The sequence below is a fragment of the Rosa chinensis genome, chromosome 1 (genome assembly GCF_002994745.2).
Source record: "Rosa chinensis cultivar Old Blush chromosome 1, RchiOBHm-V2, whole genome shotgun sequence".
Taxonomy (NCBI): Eukaryota; Viridiplantae; Streptophyta; class Magnoliopsida; order Rosales; family Rosaceae; genus Rosa; species Rosa chinensis.
In genome coordinates this window covers 56,798,387-56,818,805 of record NC_037088.1, presented here as the reverse complement: position 1 = coordinate 56,818,805, position 20,419 = coordinate 56,798,387, and the positions used below count along the sequence as shown (strand labels likewise).

General features: G+C 38.0%; 3 protein-coding genes across 3 annotated transcripts; 2 read left to right on the top strand and 1 right to left on the bottom strand.

Moving 5' to 3' along the window:
• Positions 1–404: 404 nt before the first annotated feature.
• LOC112194784 (zinc finger protein ZAT12) lies at positions 405–1,239 on the bottom strand. The gene has a single exon (XM_024335017.2). It carries the CDS (start codon positions 1,127–1,129, stop codon positions 557–559), a length of 573 nt encoding a protein of 190 aa, XP_024190785.1. The 5' UTR covers positions 1,130–1,239; the 3' UTR covers positions 405–556.
• Positions 1,240–11,802: 10,563 nt separating this feature from the next.
• LOC112182637 lies at positions 11,803–15,741 on the top strand. The gene is made up of 6 exons (XM_024321147.2): positions 11,803–11,939; positions 12,169–12,341; positions 13,344–14,759; positions 14,864–14,932; positions 15,063–15,261; positions 15,393–15,741. Exons 2-6 carry the CDS (start codon positions 12,339–12,341, stop codon positions 15,458–15,460), a joined length of 1,755 nt encoding a protein of 584 aa, XP_024176915.1. The 5' UTR covers positions 11,803–11,939; positions 12,169–12,338; the 3' UTR covers positions 15,461–15,741.
• A 547-nt stretch (positions 15,742–16,288) lies between these two features.
• LOC112170403 (WAT1-related protein At2g39510) lies at positions 16,289–18,254 on the top strand. The gene is made up of 6 exons (XM_024307673.2): positions 16,289–16,656; positions 16,734–16,850; positions 16,931–17,177; positions 17,330–17,491; positions 17,696–17,844; positions 17,947–18,254. The coding sequence occupies exons 1-6, from the start codon at positions 16,406–16,408 to the stop codon at positions 18,089–18,091; spliced, it is 1,071 nt and encodes a 356-aa protein (XP_024163441.1). The 5' UTR covers positions 16,289–16,405; the 3' UTR covers positions 18,092–18,254.
• The last annotated feature ends 2,165 nt before the right edge of the window (positions 18,255–20,419 follow it).

The following is a 20,419-nucleotide window of genomic DNA, read 5'->3' as shown; positions in this document are numbered from 1 at the left end:
ATATTTTCTTTTCTTTTTTCTCTTCTCCGTCTTTAAGTAAAATTCTTCTAAGTACTACTTATGCACCAGCCATTGTAGCAGATTTGAGCTATTGATATTTATAAATAATATTTTTTTAATAACTAAAAAATGTACTTGATGTTATCCAGTAGTCTATTCATATTGATACAATTGCACATAAGTGCATTGAATACTATCTCCATCTTTAGCTATTTAACTAGTTATTTATCTCATAATCAGTACTAGTTATTCTTCAGATCAATTTAATCATTATCTTCTTCAATTATATAAACTAAAACTATAAAGTCAAACCCATTTAACTGAAGAAAGCAAAGATGTAACTAAACAAAGCCTATGCATGATATTCTGTAAAAAAAAAAAAAAAAAAGATAAAAAAAAGCCTATGCGTGAAAATAATCTCTCTTATTGTATGTAAATTGTAATGAACAAATACAAATGGATCGTAGTCATCGTACCGTATACGGTATCCCTGGGCAACTCTATGAGTCTATGTGATGATTTACAGTACAAAATGAATTCAAATTCTATGACCTATCTAGAAAATAAACTCAACAAGAGGAGGAGTTTTTTTCCCTATTCCAAGAATCTCCATGTCATTCTCAAAGGGCGTCAAGTTGAGATCCAAACACAAAATTCTCCTGCTGCTATTCGTCTTCTTCAAAACCGGGACAACTACTTGGCCCAGATTAGAATTCAAACCCATCATAGAATTCGATTGTACTCCGTTATTTTTCTGGTGATGATTGTTATTATCAGTCACGGCTGCTCTGTGCCTCCTCATGTGACCCCCCAAGGCCTGACCTATAGCAAACTCCAACCCGCATATGTTGCACTCGTGAGTCTTGGGTTTGCTCGGCGAAGACGACTGGCTGTCGGAACTCGACCCGTCTCCTCCGGCTAGCCTCGGCTTCTTGTGACTCGCTCTGTGTCCTCCAAGCGCCTGGAACGAAGGGAACTGACGATTACAAGTCTTGCACTCGAAGACGCGGCTGGGGGAGGAAGATGATGAGGTGGAGATCAACGAGTCGTAGTCGTTGCCTCGAGAGAGCAGCATCAAGCAATTCGCCATGGTTACGCTGTGATCGAGCTCTGTGATGCTTCTCTTCATGGTGACGTTCTGAACTTTTTGGCAAAAGGGGTGCTTTTAAGGAAGGAGGGTAGTTTACTCTTTTGGGTTATGTAATGAAATGAGCAAAGGAATGGAACACTGGAGTTTAGGGGGTTTGGTATTTATAGGGAATAAAGGGAGGTGCTTTAACTTGGTGTGTACGTTAGTCAGTGAGATATAGTTGACATATCTGATCAGAATGACAATTAAGACCTCGTTTCTCTTATCGGATAAGAAGAAAACAGAGAGTAGTGTAAGAGGGAATTTTAGGAAATAAAAAAATAAGCTTTAACTAGTTGTTTGTTTGTTTAGTGTGAAAAAGCCAACAAATTGGTATATAAAACAAGTTAACAACTAACGGCGTGAGCATGACACCTGGCTTACACAGCAGAACAAGTCTGCTGTGGTGAGCTAGAAAGAGTGAGTCAATATCATTTTTTCCAGGAATCTTCAACTTCCAGAAGATTCTCTCACATTTTCTTGCTTAATTTCTATCCTTCCAGATCTTGGCTCTGTTCTATTATGAAAGAGGAAGCTTCAAGGATGAGTCAGCAGAAAAATCTATAGTGACTAATCAAGATAAAACAAAAGGACTAAGGGGTCAGCTGTGCCCTAGTATCGAGGTAATTGCCAGCCGTTCTTAGCATTTGGCCTGGAATAGTAAGTATCCTGTCTTTGCTGGAAATGGTTCACATGAATTAGACATGCTACGGTTTGAATGAAGAAAAAACGAAAAAGGTATCATGCATGTGAATGAGCACAAATGATGGCTTGAATCACGTGTGTTTCGTACGCCCAATTATACATGTGGAAAGAAGAAAATTTCCGAGGAAACGTGTTTGTCTGTCTTTTTTTGTTTTTTTTTAGCTTTTAGATTTTAACACTAGAAGTGACGTATGCAAGCACGTACGTGCTAAGGTCATTTTAGTTGTTGGAACCAAATTCATATTTGACAGCGGATGGTTGAAACACATTTGTTAACTGAGAGCCCACCCACTATATTGTGCGGGGAGAGAAGTTAAAGATAGTGGAAAAAAATTTTGTACAACTATCACATTTTTTGTTTTGTTTTTTTTTAAATTTTTTTTCTTTATTTTTTAATTTACCATATTATCCTTATTGATTAATTATATTTCATATTTTTTTAATATATACAAATTAAATTAGTAAAAAAATTCAGTTTTGGAGAGCAAACTCTATTCTCTTAATAATAGTATAGATATGGAGTTTATTAAGGACATTTATTGGAGAATATTTTAATTATAATTAAAATTATTGTGTTTATATATATAGATAGATGTCGGACATAACTGTGAACGAGTATGGTGATTTCCTGATTCCCTTGTGTATAAGAAATTCAACTATTAAATTTAAATTTTATAGTAGAGAATAACAAAGTAAAAGTTAAATAAAATCGATAAAATCCCTGAATTTTCAACCATCAATGACCATGCATTTTTGATCATCCGCTGTCTATAAACGTGTGCGGCCTCACACCTTTGTGGTTGCCCACTTTCCCAATAGAGATCGACTAGTTTTAGGGGATAGCTCCTATTGAAGCGATGACTAATATACGATGCTTCTCTAAAAGGGATGGATGTCTAAGGAAACTCAATCAGAATGTGATCCCTAGTAGTTGCCCTAGTTTGGTTTGTGAAGAATTAAAGGGTGTACGTGGCGTATCGTGTGTAAAGGTTGTTCTCTTTTACGTGCCTTGCAATCTGGGGGCAACTCAAAGTCTCGATCGATGCCAATTATAAGGTGCATCTATCTATCTAATTCTGACGTGGATCAGGATGATGATCATCATCATATTCATCATCATCGATCTAGCTAGCTAGCTACTTTCATTTCCACTCAAATGTGTGAATAGAAAGCCAAAACCATGAGTCTGACTTTGCGAGTCAAAGATGACTAAGTTGTATATATATTTCCCAGCTACTTACAAAGTTCTATGTATCTCTTCTTAGCTACTTCATAGTCGTCTCAATGACCAGAAATCAACTATGGAGTTGTTGTTGGGGTTACTACGTACATTGTTTCTATGAAAACGATGACGAGCTTTCCGCCAAGTCCAACAATGGGGCTTTTTCTTTGCAAACACTTTTCCAGCTTTGAAAATGATCGATATAAAAGTAGCTTGTTAACTAGCGCATGCAATAGCTAGTTTAAATTGAGAAAATTAGTGGTTTTTAGAATTCAACTACCTAGCTAGTCTTATTTAATTTGTTAGTCTTTTATTTTATTTTTTTAGGATTTTTGTCAATTTACTCCATTTATAGGGATTTTTTGTTCCCACTTACCCCATTAAGTTTTTTTAATTATCTCTTACCCAAAACACTCTAAAGGAAGTCTTCTCTAATACCCTATTAAGTTTTTATTTTTATATTTTATTTTTAAGACTATTTTACCCTTACCCCTTTGTTACTTAGAGAGAAAGAAAATGGAAGAGAGATAAACCATAGAAGACTTTGCCGGAGCCCCGTCACCGGCCGCTGAAATCTGGTCACCAGTTGCCAGATTCGGGTCACCGGCTGCCGCCTGCTGGACTTTTCTGAAAACCTCGTCGGAGGTCCCAAAAGAGGTCGTCGGTGATCTCATAGGTCCCTGGAAAGGTTTATTGCTCTCAATAGACGTTTATTGCCCCCCAATAGACGTATATTCGCGAGTCAAAGATGACTAGATTGTATATATATTTCCCAGCTACTTACAAAGTTATATATATCTCTTTTCAGCTACTTCATAGTAGTCTCAATGACCAGAAATCAATTATGGAGTTGTTGATGGGGTTGCTACGTACATTGTTTCTGCGAAAATGATGACGAGCTTTCCGCCAAGTCCAACAATGGGGCTTTTTCTTTGCAAACACTTTTCCAGCTTTGAAAATGATCGATATAAAAGTAGCTTGTTAATTAGCGCATGCAATAGCTAGTCTAAATTGAGAAAATTAGTGTTTTTTAGAATTCAACTAGCTAGCTAGTCTTATTTAATTTGTTAGTCTTTTTTTTTTTTTTTTTTTTTTAGGGTTTTTGTCCATTTATCCCATTTATAGAGATTTTTTTTCCCACTTACCCCATTAAGTTTTTTTAATTATCTCTTACCCAAAACACTCTAAGGAAGTCTTCCCTAATACCCCATTAAGTTTTTTATTTTTAAGACTATTTTACCCTCACCCTTTGTTACTTAGAGAGAAAAAAATGGAAGAGAGATAAACCATAGGAGACTTTGCCGGAATCTAGTCACCTGTTGCCGGATTCGGGTCACAGGCTGTCGCCCGCTGGACTTTTCTGAAAACCTCACCTGAGGTCCCAAAAGAGGTCGTCGGTGATCTCATAGGTCGCTGGAAAGGTTTATTGCTCCCAATAGACGTATATTCGCCCCCCTCCCCCAATAGAACTTTTGGTCACAGGAATATGAACTAATGTTCTTAAAATTAGAAAAATAAAACGGGGAGATTACATCAATTCAAAATGTCTATTACCCTCCAATAGACATCTATCGCTCCCTGATAGACATTTAAAACTTTTTTTTCTTTCCTTCTGCCCCATTACTTAAAAATAAAATTAAAATAAAAAAATTGATATGGGCACCCAGAAAATGCTCTGGGCACCCAAGTCGATATCTGAGTTGAATCGAGCAGGAGATCCATCACCTTCTTCACGACGTATCAGTCTCAAGACGAATGCGACCGCCGAGACAGAGACCCGGACGTACTCCGGTGACCATCACAAGCACCACAGCAGCCCGATGCTTCTGGTAACCACCACCTCCAGCACCACACTTGATCGGAAAGTGATTCAAAGCTAGATTCCCCCCACAACCACAGATTTGGCCGTGACAGGTCGCCAGAGCCTAAGCCTGAAACGACTGCTGCTAGTGGTTCTGCAAAACGGAGCTGAGGTCCTTGCCGGATCGAGTCCTTTCTTGGGTGGTTTGCCGCATTTGAGAACTAGAGGAAGAAGAAGAAGCTAGAGAGGAAGGAGAAGAGGAAATTGTGGTGGATTGAGGTTGGTTTCGTCGTTAGAAAGAAGAGAGATGGCACGGAGGAGAGACAGAGAGACTTGTCGGAGGAGAGACGGGGGAGATAGAGAGAGAGAGAGTGAGATCGGGATGAAAGAGAGATGAGTGACAGTGGTTGCGGTTTCTTAATTATGTTAAGGGCAAAGTTGCCATTTCTCTCTGAATTTGGTTAGGGGGAATAAAAATTAGAAAATTACATAGTAGCACATGACCAAAGATGTAAACACAGAAAACTCACTTTAAAAAAGATTTATACAAATAAGGACATAAGCCCAGGCCCAAAAGCCAAATGATGCAAGTCTAACTCCCAATTCTAATGGAAAATTACCAAAATACTCAGTTTTATGAAATATTTACGCGTATGCCACTGACCAAATACTAACACCCAAAACGAAAACCCAAAACAGATAAGCATTAAGATAGCTCAACACCTCGACCCATTCTCCAGCCCTACCTCGGCTGCAACCTCTGCAGATCAGGGACCCAATCGATCTACCTGACAGAGATCGAACCATATGTTCAGCGGTGTGATCCATGTCCTTAATTTCTCGACCCGACGTTAGACGACGACTATTCGAAGCTCGAAAGCTCTGAGTATCTCGGCGGGTTCTTTGCAAATTCCGGCTGTGATGCGGAGGAGGACCACCAATGTTCGAATGGTATCGGTGTCTCGATCACGTGTACGGTTCGAGTTTTCACAGAGAAGCTCAGATGAAGTCGAATCGAAGTGGGAAGTCTCAAGCTTTCAGGCGAGCTTTTTAGGAATGTTCTGACAAATTCGGGTAGAGACTGAGCCATGTATGGTATGAAACTTAATCTCCTCTCTGAGCTCTACATGCTAGTGTAGATAGATTTTGAATTCGATTATGTTTTGGGGGAAGTTGGATTTGGGTGTTTATAGTCTCTGTTTGAATAATTGTTCATGGTGTTGATTTCGGGTTTCCTTAGGTTATTACTAGCTCGATTCTTACTGTTAGCATGAGAACTGATGCTTGATACGTTTAATTTACAGAGTTGGTGAAACTGAGGAGAATGAAATTTCTCAAGAATTGTTGTGTTCTTGTCGTGAAGTGAGGACAACAGCTTAAGGTCCATTTCTTGTTACTGTAAATAAGGTGAGTTGAAATTTTATTGGAAAAGGCCTTGGAGTTTGTGGGTGAATTATAGTTGCTTTGGTTGGGGTTTGAATGTCCCTGGTTGATGTGATTGAAAATGGGATTCCCTGATTACATGAACTTGCATGTTTGAATTTGCCAAATTGTTATTATTATGATGGTAGTTTGGAAGTTGGTTGAGTTAGTTTTGAATGGTGATATTGGATATCAGGATTAGGCGATGATGATTGATGAGTGCAGTAGCAGGATTACACGAGTATGAGTGCAGTAGCAGGATTGAACTAGTGCAATAGCAGGAATAAGCGATAATGAGTGCAGTAGCAGAACACAAGTACAAGTGCAGTAGCAGAATTGGATGAGTATGAGTACAGTAGTAGAATTAGGCGATGATGAGTGCAGTAGCAGAACTGGACGAGTATGAGTGCAGTGGGTGTAGTAGCAAGAGTTTGGATTAAAGAAAATAATTAAGATTTAGTTATCCATGCATAAATGTTAAAATTGTAAATATCTTATTGACACATGGTAACATGAGAGATTATTCTAAAAAAGAAAAGAAAAAAGAAGGCAATATTAAGATATTAGAAGTTAAAAGAAGTAGTTAAGAGTAAAAAAGTAAATTAACTCATGACAAGTGGCAAGTGGTGGGTAAATTGTCCTTATTTGCAAGATTTAATCTTTAGGGGCTGTGACCACTTACACAATTTTGGGCAAAAAATTGCCCACTTACTCCACCAAGAGTTTTTTAACCTCGTTTACCCAATCTAACATCTATTGACATTTTAGCCCCTATTAATTAAATTTAAACCCATCCATCTCCTCTCAGTCTCTCTCTCCTTCCCAAACTCTCTCGCTCTCCCCCCGATCTCCACCTCCTCTCTCTCTCTCTCTCTCTCTAGCCGGCAGTGGCGACCACGTCTTCAACATCTTCTTCGTCGACCTCGATCTCGGCGCCGGCTAGCACATCCCAAGCCCCATCTTCGTCGACCTCTGCCAATCACTGAACACCGTTCTGGTGCCGATCACTGATCTGGTGCCGACCATCCTCAATCACGGATCACCGATCTGAGGCCGGTCGGAGATGGGCTGCAAGTGAGAGACTGGAGAAGAGGGCCTGGGGAAGACGAAGGCGGAGATGGGACCGGTCGGAGATGCGCTGCAGGTGAGCGACTGGAGATGGGCTACGTCGGGGCTAGGACCGGTCGGAGAAGGGCTGCAGGTGAGAGACTGGAGAAGAGTCCGGTCGGAATCGTGCCGGAATCAGGCTGGAGAAGCATGGGTGCCCCCCACTAAAAAAAATGTGGGGTTTGTTTGATGGTCTACTGGGGGGCAGTAGAAACATTATTGGCCCCCAGTAGACTTTGATACGAGGGACATGGATCACTATAGTGTGGTGTTTTGATAAGTTACATGTTGTTTTCTGTGTATTAAAGTCAAATTATCTGTGAATCCTACAAAAATGTGCATTTTTGGTGGTCTATTGGGAGGCAGTAGAGACATTGGACTTTGTATTGGGAGGCAGTAATATGATTACTGGAGGGCAGTAATATGATTACAAATTGATCAATTGTTCCTGTAGTGTATTCATTTTGGTTTTTGGAGTTCATACAATTCACTGGACGGCAATAATATGATTTTTGGGAGGCAATAATATAATTACTGGAGGACAGTAATATGATTACTGGGGGGCAATAATAGCCGGATTCCGGTCACCGGTCGCCGGAACCCCGTCACCGTTCGCCAGAGTCCGGTCACCGGTCACCGGTCGCCGGTCGCCGGAGACCGCGCCGGCCACTTGTCACCGGAGCACAGCAAGGTGGAGGGTGACTTCTCTCTCTAAGTGAGAAAGGAGAGGGCAAAAAAGTCTCAAAAAAAAAAGAAAAAGAATTAATTGGGTAAATGGGAAATAATCCCTTAGAGTGTTTTGGGTAAATGGGGTTAAAAAACAGTTGGTGGAGCAAGTGGGCAATTTTTAGCCTAAAATTGGGTAAATGATCATTTTCCCTAATCTTTATAAAGGGATTAGAAGTCAAAAAAAGTAGTTAAAGATAAAAAAGTAAATTAACTCATGACATGTGACAAGTGGAGAGCAAATTGTCCTTATTTGTAAGATTTAGTCCTTATATGTTTAATTCAATCTTTAAATGATATATTTGTTAAGTCATCTTTTCTCAATAACTTATATGTAATTTGTTAAATAAAAATATGTTGGTGGGATAAGTGGGATAATTTTGTCCAATTTTAGTGCTTTGGGTCAAGAACCTTTTTTTTATTTTTTATTTTTTTATTTTTTATTTTTTTATTTGTTAGACATGGAAATTAGAAAATAAAACAACCAGCTGCTCATGCCTGGTCAACTATACAATTGCCTAGGCTCTGCAATCTAGCTTCTTTATTCTTCTTCTTGCATATATATCAAAGTACCTCTATCACACTCAGGTAGTTATAAAGCTTTTTCTAAGTAATACTCTGGCAAGTTAGAGACATTATTTAGGCAATATGTGTATAATATATAAGCTAGATAGGTTGATCCGTACACTCCATGTTATTCCAACATGCTTTGAATATTAATATTAACAACATGTTCCAATTTAGTAATTGTAAGAACATTACATGTTATGTAAGAAATTTGATCAGCTACCCTTTCATCATTCGTATAATGAGCCCACACCAATATAAATATGTATATGTGTGTATACACGGGGAAAATAACGAAAGAATACACATGCACATATAATTAAGTATATAAGTTTTGATCAGTACTCAATCTCTTGTATAATGATCCCATATATATAGTGAACTTTCTATCATCGTATGTACACATACATATTATAAACTCTAGCTTTGCACTAGCTCTGCGAAACTAATTCATTCAACATAACTCTAATTCTACTGCGCAAATCGTTTAATTAATACTAATTAACTTGATCGTTTGTTTTGGACAGTCATTCATTAAACACAGTAAAACTAAACGAGTATGGACTATGGAAATAACATGAACGTGTTGCTGATTTTGACAATGAGCTGTGAAAATACCATTGTCCGCGTTTTGAACAAGAAGTATAAACAAGTGCTGCATAAAGCCAGGCTTGGTAGCTTGTCAACTTACATTTAATCAAGTTGATTTTTCATTTCTTAGTATCTTCCAATTAACTTATCCAAAACTATTGATCGATCATGACCTAATATGACCAGGTTGCATGCACATATCACATCAATAGATTTACATCATATAAATTTCTCTATGACTGGTTTTTTGCTTGCTTAGAACTTTAGACATAGCACCTGCGCAACCAAATTTTCGGATGAAGTACTTGGGAACTCACTCGAAAGTTGGTGAGATTTTACTTGCTAACTTACAATAGCAAGGTCTTTAGTTCATGCAGGTTTTTTACTATAGTTTTGGTGTTTATGCGTATGGATGCAAAATTCTAATTAGTCAATAATAGATTTCTATCTTAATTAAGGGGAGTCAACAAGGCAATATGTACTTTGGATTCCTAAATTGTATATGTAAATTGCATACACCATGTAATTGTTTGTCATTTGTATCCTACATGTATAAAATTTTTCTCATTGTATGACTAATGTTAAGAATTTAAAATTTCGAGAGCTAAACTCCAAATTCTAAGTGATGAATATATAAAATACAAGAAAAAAAATATGTGCAAAACAAAAACTTTTAAGCACTTATGTTACCATGTCATATCAATTGGTTACTTAAACTTGGGTAACTCGAGATCTGATTAGAATGTGTAAACCAAAGTAGTCGGTAGAAAACATGAAATACAAACAGGAACATCAGTACCGCACAAGAGGATGAACGTATAGGTTAATTAAACTGTCATTGTTATTGGGCCCAAAAACGCTGTGGGCTGATCTAGGCCCGTGTAGGTGGATCCGTGCAGAATGCTATAAGACTCGATCCAGGCACCATCCACATCCATTTACCTTTTTTTTTTTTTTCTGAACTTCAATTTGTAATAAATTCCAATTGAATTTTAATAAATACTTCTATCCTAAAGATGGAATTGGAAGCATTTTTCTGATGTTGATGTTCTACCAACATACCATACTCAACATACCATACTAGAAATTTTTTTTGGACTTAGTAATTGAAGAAAGATTCAGGGCACGTTTACTTACTTAGAAGGAAAGAGAATGATTACGGGGTAAAAACATTCATGCGTTTACTAACACATAAAGGAATCAGAATGATTCCGGGTAAAAGAATTCATGCGTTTACTAACACATGAAGGAATTGGAATGTATGTAGGTCCCACCTCCTTATCAGGAATCGATTCCTGAATACTCAGGAATTCGATTACGAAGGGGGGAGATGAGTTTAGGAATCATTCATCCGGAATCAATACCGATTCCTTTCTTCTCCCATTCCACTTGTCTCCGATTTATAATTATTTTCCATTCCAAATAAGTAAACGTGCCATCAAAGTATTTGGATGAATATTAAGTAATTGAAGAAAGATTCAAAGTATTTGGATGAATATTTACCCCTAACCTTATTAAATAATTAGTAACGTTTGAACTCAGCCAAACTTATTTTCCTTAAATAGGTTCAGGAAGTGATTACTCTCTATATTTATTGGACTAAAAAAGAAGTGTATGTTTTGAGCACCATGATAATGATAAATATTATGATCCCCATGATAATAATAAATATTTATCATTATCATGGAGATCTATATGGAGGTATTTTACGGAATAAGATTGGCATAATGAGTCACCAGGTTGTTGGGGTAGCCCCCATCCTTCCTCTAGTGGCTTTTACATCGTTTATACAAAATATCTATTTACTTTCATGATACGAGAGTAACTATCATATATGTCCACAACACGATTTCATAATCCAAATTGTGCCTACAAATCTCAATCAAATAGGAAAAGGTAACATAAGGAATAGGGCAAATTCAAGAAACAATAAAAAAAATTGAATAAATATAAAACCATATCTATTATTTAGGTTTCATGAGTTGCACGAAAAAAATAAAACCGCCCAACTCGCTAAACCAAATATCCAATTGTATCGTGAAAGTATATATATGATCAGTGGTAAACTCCACCATAAATCAATAGCTACAGTGCTGTAATATCATTAATGACTGTCTCTAGCAAAAGTACTTAATCGAGAAACAATGAATTGATTTGAAAAAATATGGACGAACTTCCTCTACTTATTTACTTAATTACGTGCGTTACACGAAAGAGAAATTATTATCACATAATCTCAGACCACCACGTGTATTATGATTCCCATGATAATGATAAATATTTATTATTGATTAGGTCCTTAACATTATCACTATATTATTGACCGAAATAACTTTACCCTGCACGAGAAAGCTAGAAGTTGTCACCTCGCAAAACTCAACTCTCGAACCGGCACAAACCCACCCCGCCGTGGCCCACGGGGCCCCACAAGGGCCAAAATGTCTCCAAATGTACAAGTGGACGGTCAGGATGAAGCAGACATAAATGGTAACGGTGGGGAAGTCCATCCGCAATCTATTGCTCCACTGAAAACCCAAGCTCTCAGTTCCTCACATCACTTATAAGTTATGACACACAAGTCCTTGTCTCTCCCTATATTTTCAATTAAAAAAATATAAAAGAAATTGTTCCGGCGCGGGAAAACACCACCGATGACCGTTCCGGCGAAGGTAACTCCGTCTCGATCGAACACTCTCTCAACTCCTCAATTCTCAAGGGTTTTCCCCCAATGCTCTGTTTATCATTTTCATATCTTCGTACGTGTATTTATTGGTTGTTGAAAATTGATTATGAGTTTTCTCATCGTTTTGAGCTCCGTGTATTTATGAGTTATTGTTATCATTACACAGCGTTTCATCTGCGATTGAATCTCAATTTCTATAAGGGTTTCTTTTGCAGGGTGTTGATTGATTAAGCCGAGGCTCTGGGACTGGAGTTTGGGCTTTGCATGGTGTGAGTTTGGCTTCTGTCTGTATCAGTAGGATTGGAGAGAGTGTACCAGTTGGAGTTTGGAGTGTGGGGAAGCTGAGCTTTTCGGTGTCGGAGCGGCTACTGAGCCTCTTCTCAAAATGGTATGCTTTATAATTCTCTCTGATTGATATGGAAATTGGAAGTAGTGAAGCCGGATTGAGATTTTTAAAGGTGGTGGATTTTGGGTGTTTGATTTGATGTTGGTTGTTCTGAGAGGAGAGCTATCTGGGTTTTGATCAATATTGGTACTGCTTGTTTTGCTCTGTGTTGTTTCTTACTGTTTTTGTGTGTGTGTGCATATCTGGTGGAAGATTAGTATTGAACTATTGATATTGAAGATTTGATCTTGCTTTAGTTGTTTCTTGTTTGAGATTATGACTGCTTTTAACATGGAATGAAAGACGATGGTGTGTTGACTGATGTCAAATGGAAAACCCGGATATTGTTCTGTCATATCCAGTGAGTTGGTTTGAGATATTCAAAATGAGCACAACATGCATTGTATATGAACAATGGTTTCTTTGTCGAGTATGTTGATGGTCTGCTATCTGGCTGTAAAGCATAAGGCTTATTAGTTATTAGCTTATGTCAAATATTTGGAGAGATATAGTTGAAAGAATTGCTCTGTATAAGTAAAGGAGAGGCTTAGTTACTCTAGCAGCTATAAATATTGTAAATTTGATATTTTAGTGATCAACTATGTGGAGTGATAGTAATATCAGACACCTGCAACGTATTCCAGACCAGTGAAGTATCATTGCAACTTTACATTATTCGTAAGAATTAGATGATTATTCGTCATCTAAAAGTTTATTTATCACCTAAAAGTGTAGGAGTTGTAATGTATCATAAAGACAATAAGGCTAAAATTGTTTGCGTGATGTAACTTTTTCATCTGAGAGTTTGTTACACAACTTCCCAAGCCAATTCTCACTTCGTGGTCTTGGTTAGAAGAGCAATAGAGTTTGAGCTCAGAATCGTGCTTGCTAAATAGATTTTGAGCTTGAATATACTTGTGTTTAGAATCTCATTTCCTCTTTCTAGGCTGTTTCTTGATGTTAGCATTTGCCATTCAATTACAAAAAGGTGGTTTTCTTTGGCAGTCTTTCCAACCCAAAAGCTTTTGGATTCCAAGAGATGCTAGCTGTCTAAATGATGGAGAGATGGGCTGTGATAATTCTTCCAGGGTAGAATCAAAGCGTGGTCACCCATGGTATATGGATGCCAATGGACCAGATCTGTTCAACAACAAGAAGCAAGCAATGGAGGCTGTTGATGGCAGGCCAGCGTCAAGAGCTCCAAACTTGGCCGTTGCCCCGTGGGATAACACTTCTGGGTTTCAGACAGTTCCAGGGCAGTTCACTGACCGCCTTTTTGGACAAGAGCCTGGACGGACAGTTAACTTAGTTGATAGAAACATTCAGTCTCTTGGCAGTGGAACTATAAATTTTGGAAGAAAAGGGTTTCAGAATCAATATGGCAGTGATCAGTCAGTGGATTTGTCAATGTCCCACACCATCGAAGATCCTTCATCATGTCTCAGTTTTGGTGGAATCAGAAAAGTGAAAGTCAATGAAGTTAAGGACTCTGAAAATGCCGTGTCTGCATCTATGGGGCACTCCTACAGAAGGGGAGACAATAATACAATTTCAATGCGTACTACCTATACCAAGAGTGATGAAAACATCATTTCATTAAGTCCACCTTACAATGCTGACGAGAATGCTATCTCATTAGCGACTACTTTTAATAAGGCAGATGACAATTTCATCTCAGTTGGTCATACTTTTGGCAAGGGAGATGACACTTTCATATCGATGGCTCATAATTACAGCAAGGGTGACACTCGTATGTTATCAATGGGTCAGCCCTTTGAGAAGGAGAATGGAAGTTTTATGTCAATTGGTCAGTCATATGAAAAGGGAGATGGCAGTTTCATATCATTAGGTAACTCGTACAACAAAGTGAATGAGAATTTCATTTCTATGGGTCCAGTATATGGTAGAGGAGACGATAATTTGATCTCAGTGGCTCCGACCTATGATAAGCATGCTGATAACACCATATCAATGGGTCTGACCTATGACAAGGCTGATTCGAATATTTTGCCAATGGGTCCTCCTTATGATAAATCAGATAGAGATCTACCTATGAGTCACAGTTACAATAAGAATGAGAGCAATACCATATCCTTTGGTGGTTTCCATGATGAATCTGAGACAAACCCTTCTGGTGGGATCATCAGTAGCTGTGGTTTGTTGACTTGTAATCAGAACACAACAGCTCACGCATCGGAAGAATCTGGTGTGAGAGGTTCTGATCATCCTGTTGAGACGAAGATGGATGCACATGTAGATGACACTGTGAAAGTTGACTCCAAAACTGTTAATATTCCCAGAGTAAAAGAGCCAAAGACTAAGAAAGCTCCTCCAAACAACTTTCCTTCGAATGTCAAAAGTTTGTTGTCAACTGGTATGTTTGATGGTATTCCTGTGAAGTATTCTTCCTGGTCACGGGAGGTAAGCTTGTTTACCCTTGAATACTCTGATTTTTTGTTTGTTTAGGTGAAGCAATTTTCTGTACTGTTCAGTTTCCTTGTGTTGACTTGTTTTATTTTTCACAGAAAAACCTAGATGGAATTATCAAAGGGACTGGGTATCTATGCTCTTGTGCTGACTGCAATCACTCAAAGGTAGTGAACTCTTGTTATTTTCTGTTATGATCGAGAAAGACATAATTCATTTTTTTAGGTTTTATTATTTTTATTATTATTTTAATCTGAGGTTCATAACCTAGCTCATGAATACAATTCTATCTTTCAGCCTCTTAATGCTTATGACTTTGAGCGCCATGCTGGTGCCAAGACCAAACATCCCAATAATCACATCTACTTTGAGAATGGAAAGACCATCTATGCAGTAGTTCAAGAGCTGAAGAACACTCCTCAGGACATGCTCTTTGATGCCATCCAAAATGTGACAGGGTCTCAGATTAATCAGAAGAACTTCCGCGTCTGGAAAGGTGATGCAGAATTTTAGATGATTTTTTTGTGACCTGTTCAATATAAACATGAAATATAGTATCCCCAGCATGTACTTTTACCGATCTGTGAAAATTTCTCATGGATTTTCCTCATTGCCTTTCTTTCTCAGCATCATTCCAAGCCGCCAGCCGTGAACTTCAGCGTATCTATGGAAATGAAGTTGCTATACCATCTTGAAATGAGAATCTTCCTGATCCTATCAATGTTTTAGGGTAGCTTGAGATTTGATCCATGGATAGCAATGCCTATAGTAAATTATAGACTGGAATTTGGGTATATTTGGATTTTGAACTTTTGGATGTTTACAGGTATTTGGCTATCAGTTTTTAAATTAAATCTAGTTTGGATTTGGACAGTTCAGTAATCCATTGTAAAATATCGAATTCATCCAGCTTAACTTTGTGCTCGGAGTTGGACTAGATCAGCAAAAATGGTTTGCTAATGACCTTATTCATACATATCTTTTTGGACTAAGCCTAAGTCGAGAATTATTGGTGAATTGGGGCTTTTGGTGGGATGTTTTGGTTGCAATTAAAATTGGACGCAGACTACCGTGTCAGTTGTTCAACTCAATTTTCTCTCTTTTTTGGGAAGTAGGATTAGCAAGGATCTGATGCTGTATCACATTTGTTCAGTGTTGGTGGTTCCTAATCATTCAGAATTGGTAACAAACTGGGGATGTGAACTAGCTTGCTGCAATATGAATCACTAACATGTACCATTCGATTGCGAATTAAATGATTTGTGGCCATTGACCCCCAACAATAAACACTCTGAGCTTCCAGAATAATCTTTACAAGAAATGGCTGTAAGAGACGTTATTGCATACCATTTTCTTAGCTCTTCCTAGTTTGGTTTTGAAGCAGTTGAATTGGTGGATAAATGTAACCCAAAAACCACGTGTACAAAACATAGAAGTAAATAATTATCCTAATTGTCTCATTACCACTTTCGTCGATATCTTATGAGATCATTCCTAATCGAAATAAACCTCATAATTTCCAGCTGTGTTTCTGGAAATAGCTACTAATATCCTCTTTTCCCGGCCCTCTTCTATATGAATCAAGTTTTTGCTAGGCCAAGGCTGCAAGGGCTTGACAACAATACATAGAAGCAGTAAAAATGTTTATGGGGTTGATCCGCCAGACAAAGCTTGTGTTAGCAGTGATTTTGGTGCAGCTTGGGTATGCTGGGCTTTCGATAATCTCTGTGTTTGCCCTAAAGAAGGGAATGAGTCCTTACACATTCATCGTGTACCGAATGGCCATTGCCACTATTGTTCTAGCTCCATTTGCATTCATTTTGGAGAGGAATTCAAGACCTCCGATGACTTGGTCCATCACTGGAAAGATAATGTTGCTGAGCCTTTTCGAGTAAGAATCCAAATAGGATAATCTAATTCATTTGTCCAACTTATGATGTATTCTGATTATCTGTTCATGCATTGCAGCCCTGTGCTTGACCAGAACCTCTACTACATGGGAATGAAGAATTCGAGTGCAACGTTCACTTCTGCAATGTGCAATATGCTGCCTGCTTTTGCATTTTGTCTAGCCTGGATTTTTAGGTTTAACTCATAATAATACATACTCATGTGGTCACACACTGATTTACAGACACAGTACATTGACAATGCATTGATTGTAGGTTTGAGAAGGTTAGCCTTAAGAAACTGCACAGCATAGCGAAGGTCATGGGGACGATCATCACAGTTGGGGGAGCAATAGTCTTGACTCTAGTTAGAGGTCCCTCATTGTGTCTACCATGGGCCATTGAAGAACAAATTGATCCTCATCAATCTGCGCAATGCTATTCGGGTCAGGCAGACCTCGTGAAAGGAGCTCTATTTATCACAGGAGCTTGTTTCTGCTGGTCTTGGTTTGTCATTTTGCAAGTATTGGTCTCTCAAATCACTTCATTGTACTTATACTACTTACTCGGAAATGGTCCTAAACTTCTAATAATCTGAATTTGATTACAGCAAGAAAAGAAAAAAAGTAAAACATAAATTATATATGATGGTGAATTTGGATTTTGTCTACACAGGCGATTACCTTAAGATCCTACCCTTGTCAGCTCTCTCTCACAGCAATGATATGCTTTTGGGGTATGGTGGAAGGAGCAATACTGGCTTTTGTAGTTGAAAGGGGACATAGTGGAGTCTGGTCCATACAATTCAACATCAAACTTGTAGCAGCATTTTATGGGGTAGGTAATCCAAAAAGTTTCAACTGTATGTTTAAATCGGTAAACATTTGTACTATAATAACTGGATTTAGGGCGACGCCCTTGCTAGAGGGCCCAAAACGAGTCTGGCGCCTTAGATCTCTTGGCCATCCCAAGTACTTGCATAATTGGAATTAACACTGCAATGCAGTTTAATGAACTTTGTATTAATATTTCATACTGCAGGCAATGCAATCTGGTGTTGCTTATTATGTGATGGGAATGGTAGTGAAGGAAAAGGGACCTGTTTTTTACTCGGCTTTTAATCCCTTGGCCACAGTAATGGTTGCAATCCTGGGTTCCTTTGTTTTAGCAGAACAATTGTACCTTGGGAGGTAGGCTCACATGTATTGATTTCTCTCTGGTTGATTCAATTAATCCATGCCTATATATGCATGACAGGTTGATTGACTAGTCTCTTTCACTCTTGTTTGTAGTGTTATTGGAGCAGCTGTAATCATCATTGGTCTGTATCTCGTTCTTTGGGGAAAAGCAAAGGACCAGTCTCCTCCATCACAGAGCTGCATGATCGATGAAGTAGCACCACTAACACAAAGATTAATAGATGATCAACAATGTTAAGAGATTTTATGTCACTTCAAGCATACGGTTGATCCTCCAAAATTCTGGCAAACCAGTTTGTTAGTATTTTTTCTTTTTCCTCCTTTTGAAGTGAAAGGATCACCTTTGTTTTGATTAACTATTCATCAGCCAGCTTAAAGTATTAACTATTTTTAGTAAAATTAGGACTAGAGTGTTTTAGCTGTTAGAGAATTTTGCATGTGATTGTGGCATTGTGCCTAAAGAAATCTGGCCTACTTACGAGTTATTCCTTGCCATGCCACTTCATGAATAGGCTGATCTTTGCAAATTCTGCCATGCGTGTAAGCTTTTAGTCGTCTTTTTCCTTTTCCTCTTTTCCTTTTCTTTTTCGTGTTATTTTGAGTAGCAAGGTTCACCATTGTTCTGTTTTAAGTACTCATCAGCTAGCTTTAAAAGTATTAACGTACTATTAGACGTAAGATTAGACCACCATTGTTCTAGCTGCTTGAGCATTTTCCATGTGATTGTGCCCAAAGAAATCTGGATTGCTTAACTATAACCAAATGACCTCAACTGGAATCAGATAGTAGGCTGCAAAGATATATAATTAATTAAGCAAGTTCCAGTTCTAGTTGGGTGATTTTTGGAGTGATCTGTTCAATACAAAGATGAATTTGGCCTGCTGGATGTTTTTTGGCTTCTGAATATTATGCAGCTTAATAAATGATATACTCTACTTTGGATTTTGGCCATTTTATCCTCTGTTACAGATATTAATTTTATGGATCTTTACATGGCGCTGTAAAAATTCATTAAAGCAGACCGCATAGTAAAATCAGCAAGAACTTGAGGCATATATTAGTGAAGAACTGTTGTTTGGTAACTTTGGTGACTGGTGAAGAGTTCGTGCAAAATTTGTAGTTATTTCTTGTTGAAAAGTGCAGGCAAAGACCTTCAAATATCAATGATTCCAATTTTGGCCTATATTCTCTTTTGGCGTTATATAGGCCTATATTATGATCTCCAGGGCTGGACTTTCCTTCTTAGAAAGATGTATATAAAAGTAGAGGCTTGTCTATGGTTTTGCATGCAGGGAATTTGTTCCACATTGAAAATTCAAATTTCAAGCAGAACTAGCCATCCTAAATGCTGCATTTAGTATAGAAATACGAGGCCGTTACTAATTCAAAGCAGGAATGCCATATCAAATATTCTCAAGTCAACCAAGCACTTCAAAGAACTAAGAAGCTCAAATATTAAGCTGTTATATATAGGCCACACTATTTGCATCGATGCAAATATATACCAGCAACAACATTATTTGAATCTATCATACTCCTGTTTTTGGTACATCATGTCCATTATTTTCTTTTTGTGCTTGTGATTGAGACGGAGGTTGGTGGGGAAAAACCATATATAGGCTAACAATGATGATGATGGCTCCAGTAAGACTGCAAGCATCAATAGCTAATTCTGTCAGTCCCTAGCTAGTGATTCTGAAATTTCATTCCTAAATGCACTAGGAATCTGCAAACCTCCATAGGTACATTTGCTCAGCTAAAACAAAGGATCCCAAAATTGCAACCATTACAGTACCTAGCTAAGGGATGAAAAGCAGAATAGAAAACAGGTCCCCTTTCCTTCACTACAATCCCTATAACACAATAAGCAAACCCTGAGAGCATTCCTTGCATCAAATTAAAAATAAATTCTCAATCCTATTCTGATGTTTTCTGTTTTTGTTTGCCGAGTATAGTTGGAGAAAACGTACATATCCTAAATACCCCACAAACAGCTGTTAAGAGTTTGATATCCAAGTGTATAGACCATGCTGCACTGTTTCTCCATTCCAGTACAAGAGCTAGAACTGTTGCTTCCACCGTACCCCAGAAACATATCAGAGCTACGAGGGAGAGCTGACAAGGGTATGATCTCAAACTCAGAGAAGGGACTTTGATTACAGTCAATATTATTGCTCCACCAACTGCAATTAAAGGCAGTGTAGGGTTAAGGAGTTTTTAAATTTTGTATTATATTTTCTACAGTTCCTTTAGGATTTTAGGTTTTTTTTTGGAATTCCGTTTTTGGATTTTAGTTGTAGTTACTTGATCATCGATCTGTAATATAAGGGATCTTCGGACCTCTCATGCTTGACCGATTGAGGTCGTATGATTTTATATCAATAAAGCAGTGTTCTGTTGCCCTCAAAAAAAAAAAAAAGTTCCCAAGTCTTTTGTTAGGCCATGCAAACTCTTAAGCCTGACATTCTCAAATAAGCCAATCAAATGCTGACACCTGTATTATTATTTATAAAAATAAAAAATTTACCTACTTTGGTGTTAATTCACGCCGTTACGGCATCGTATT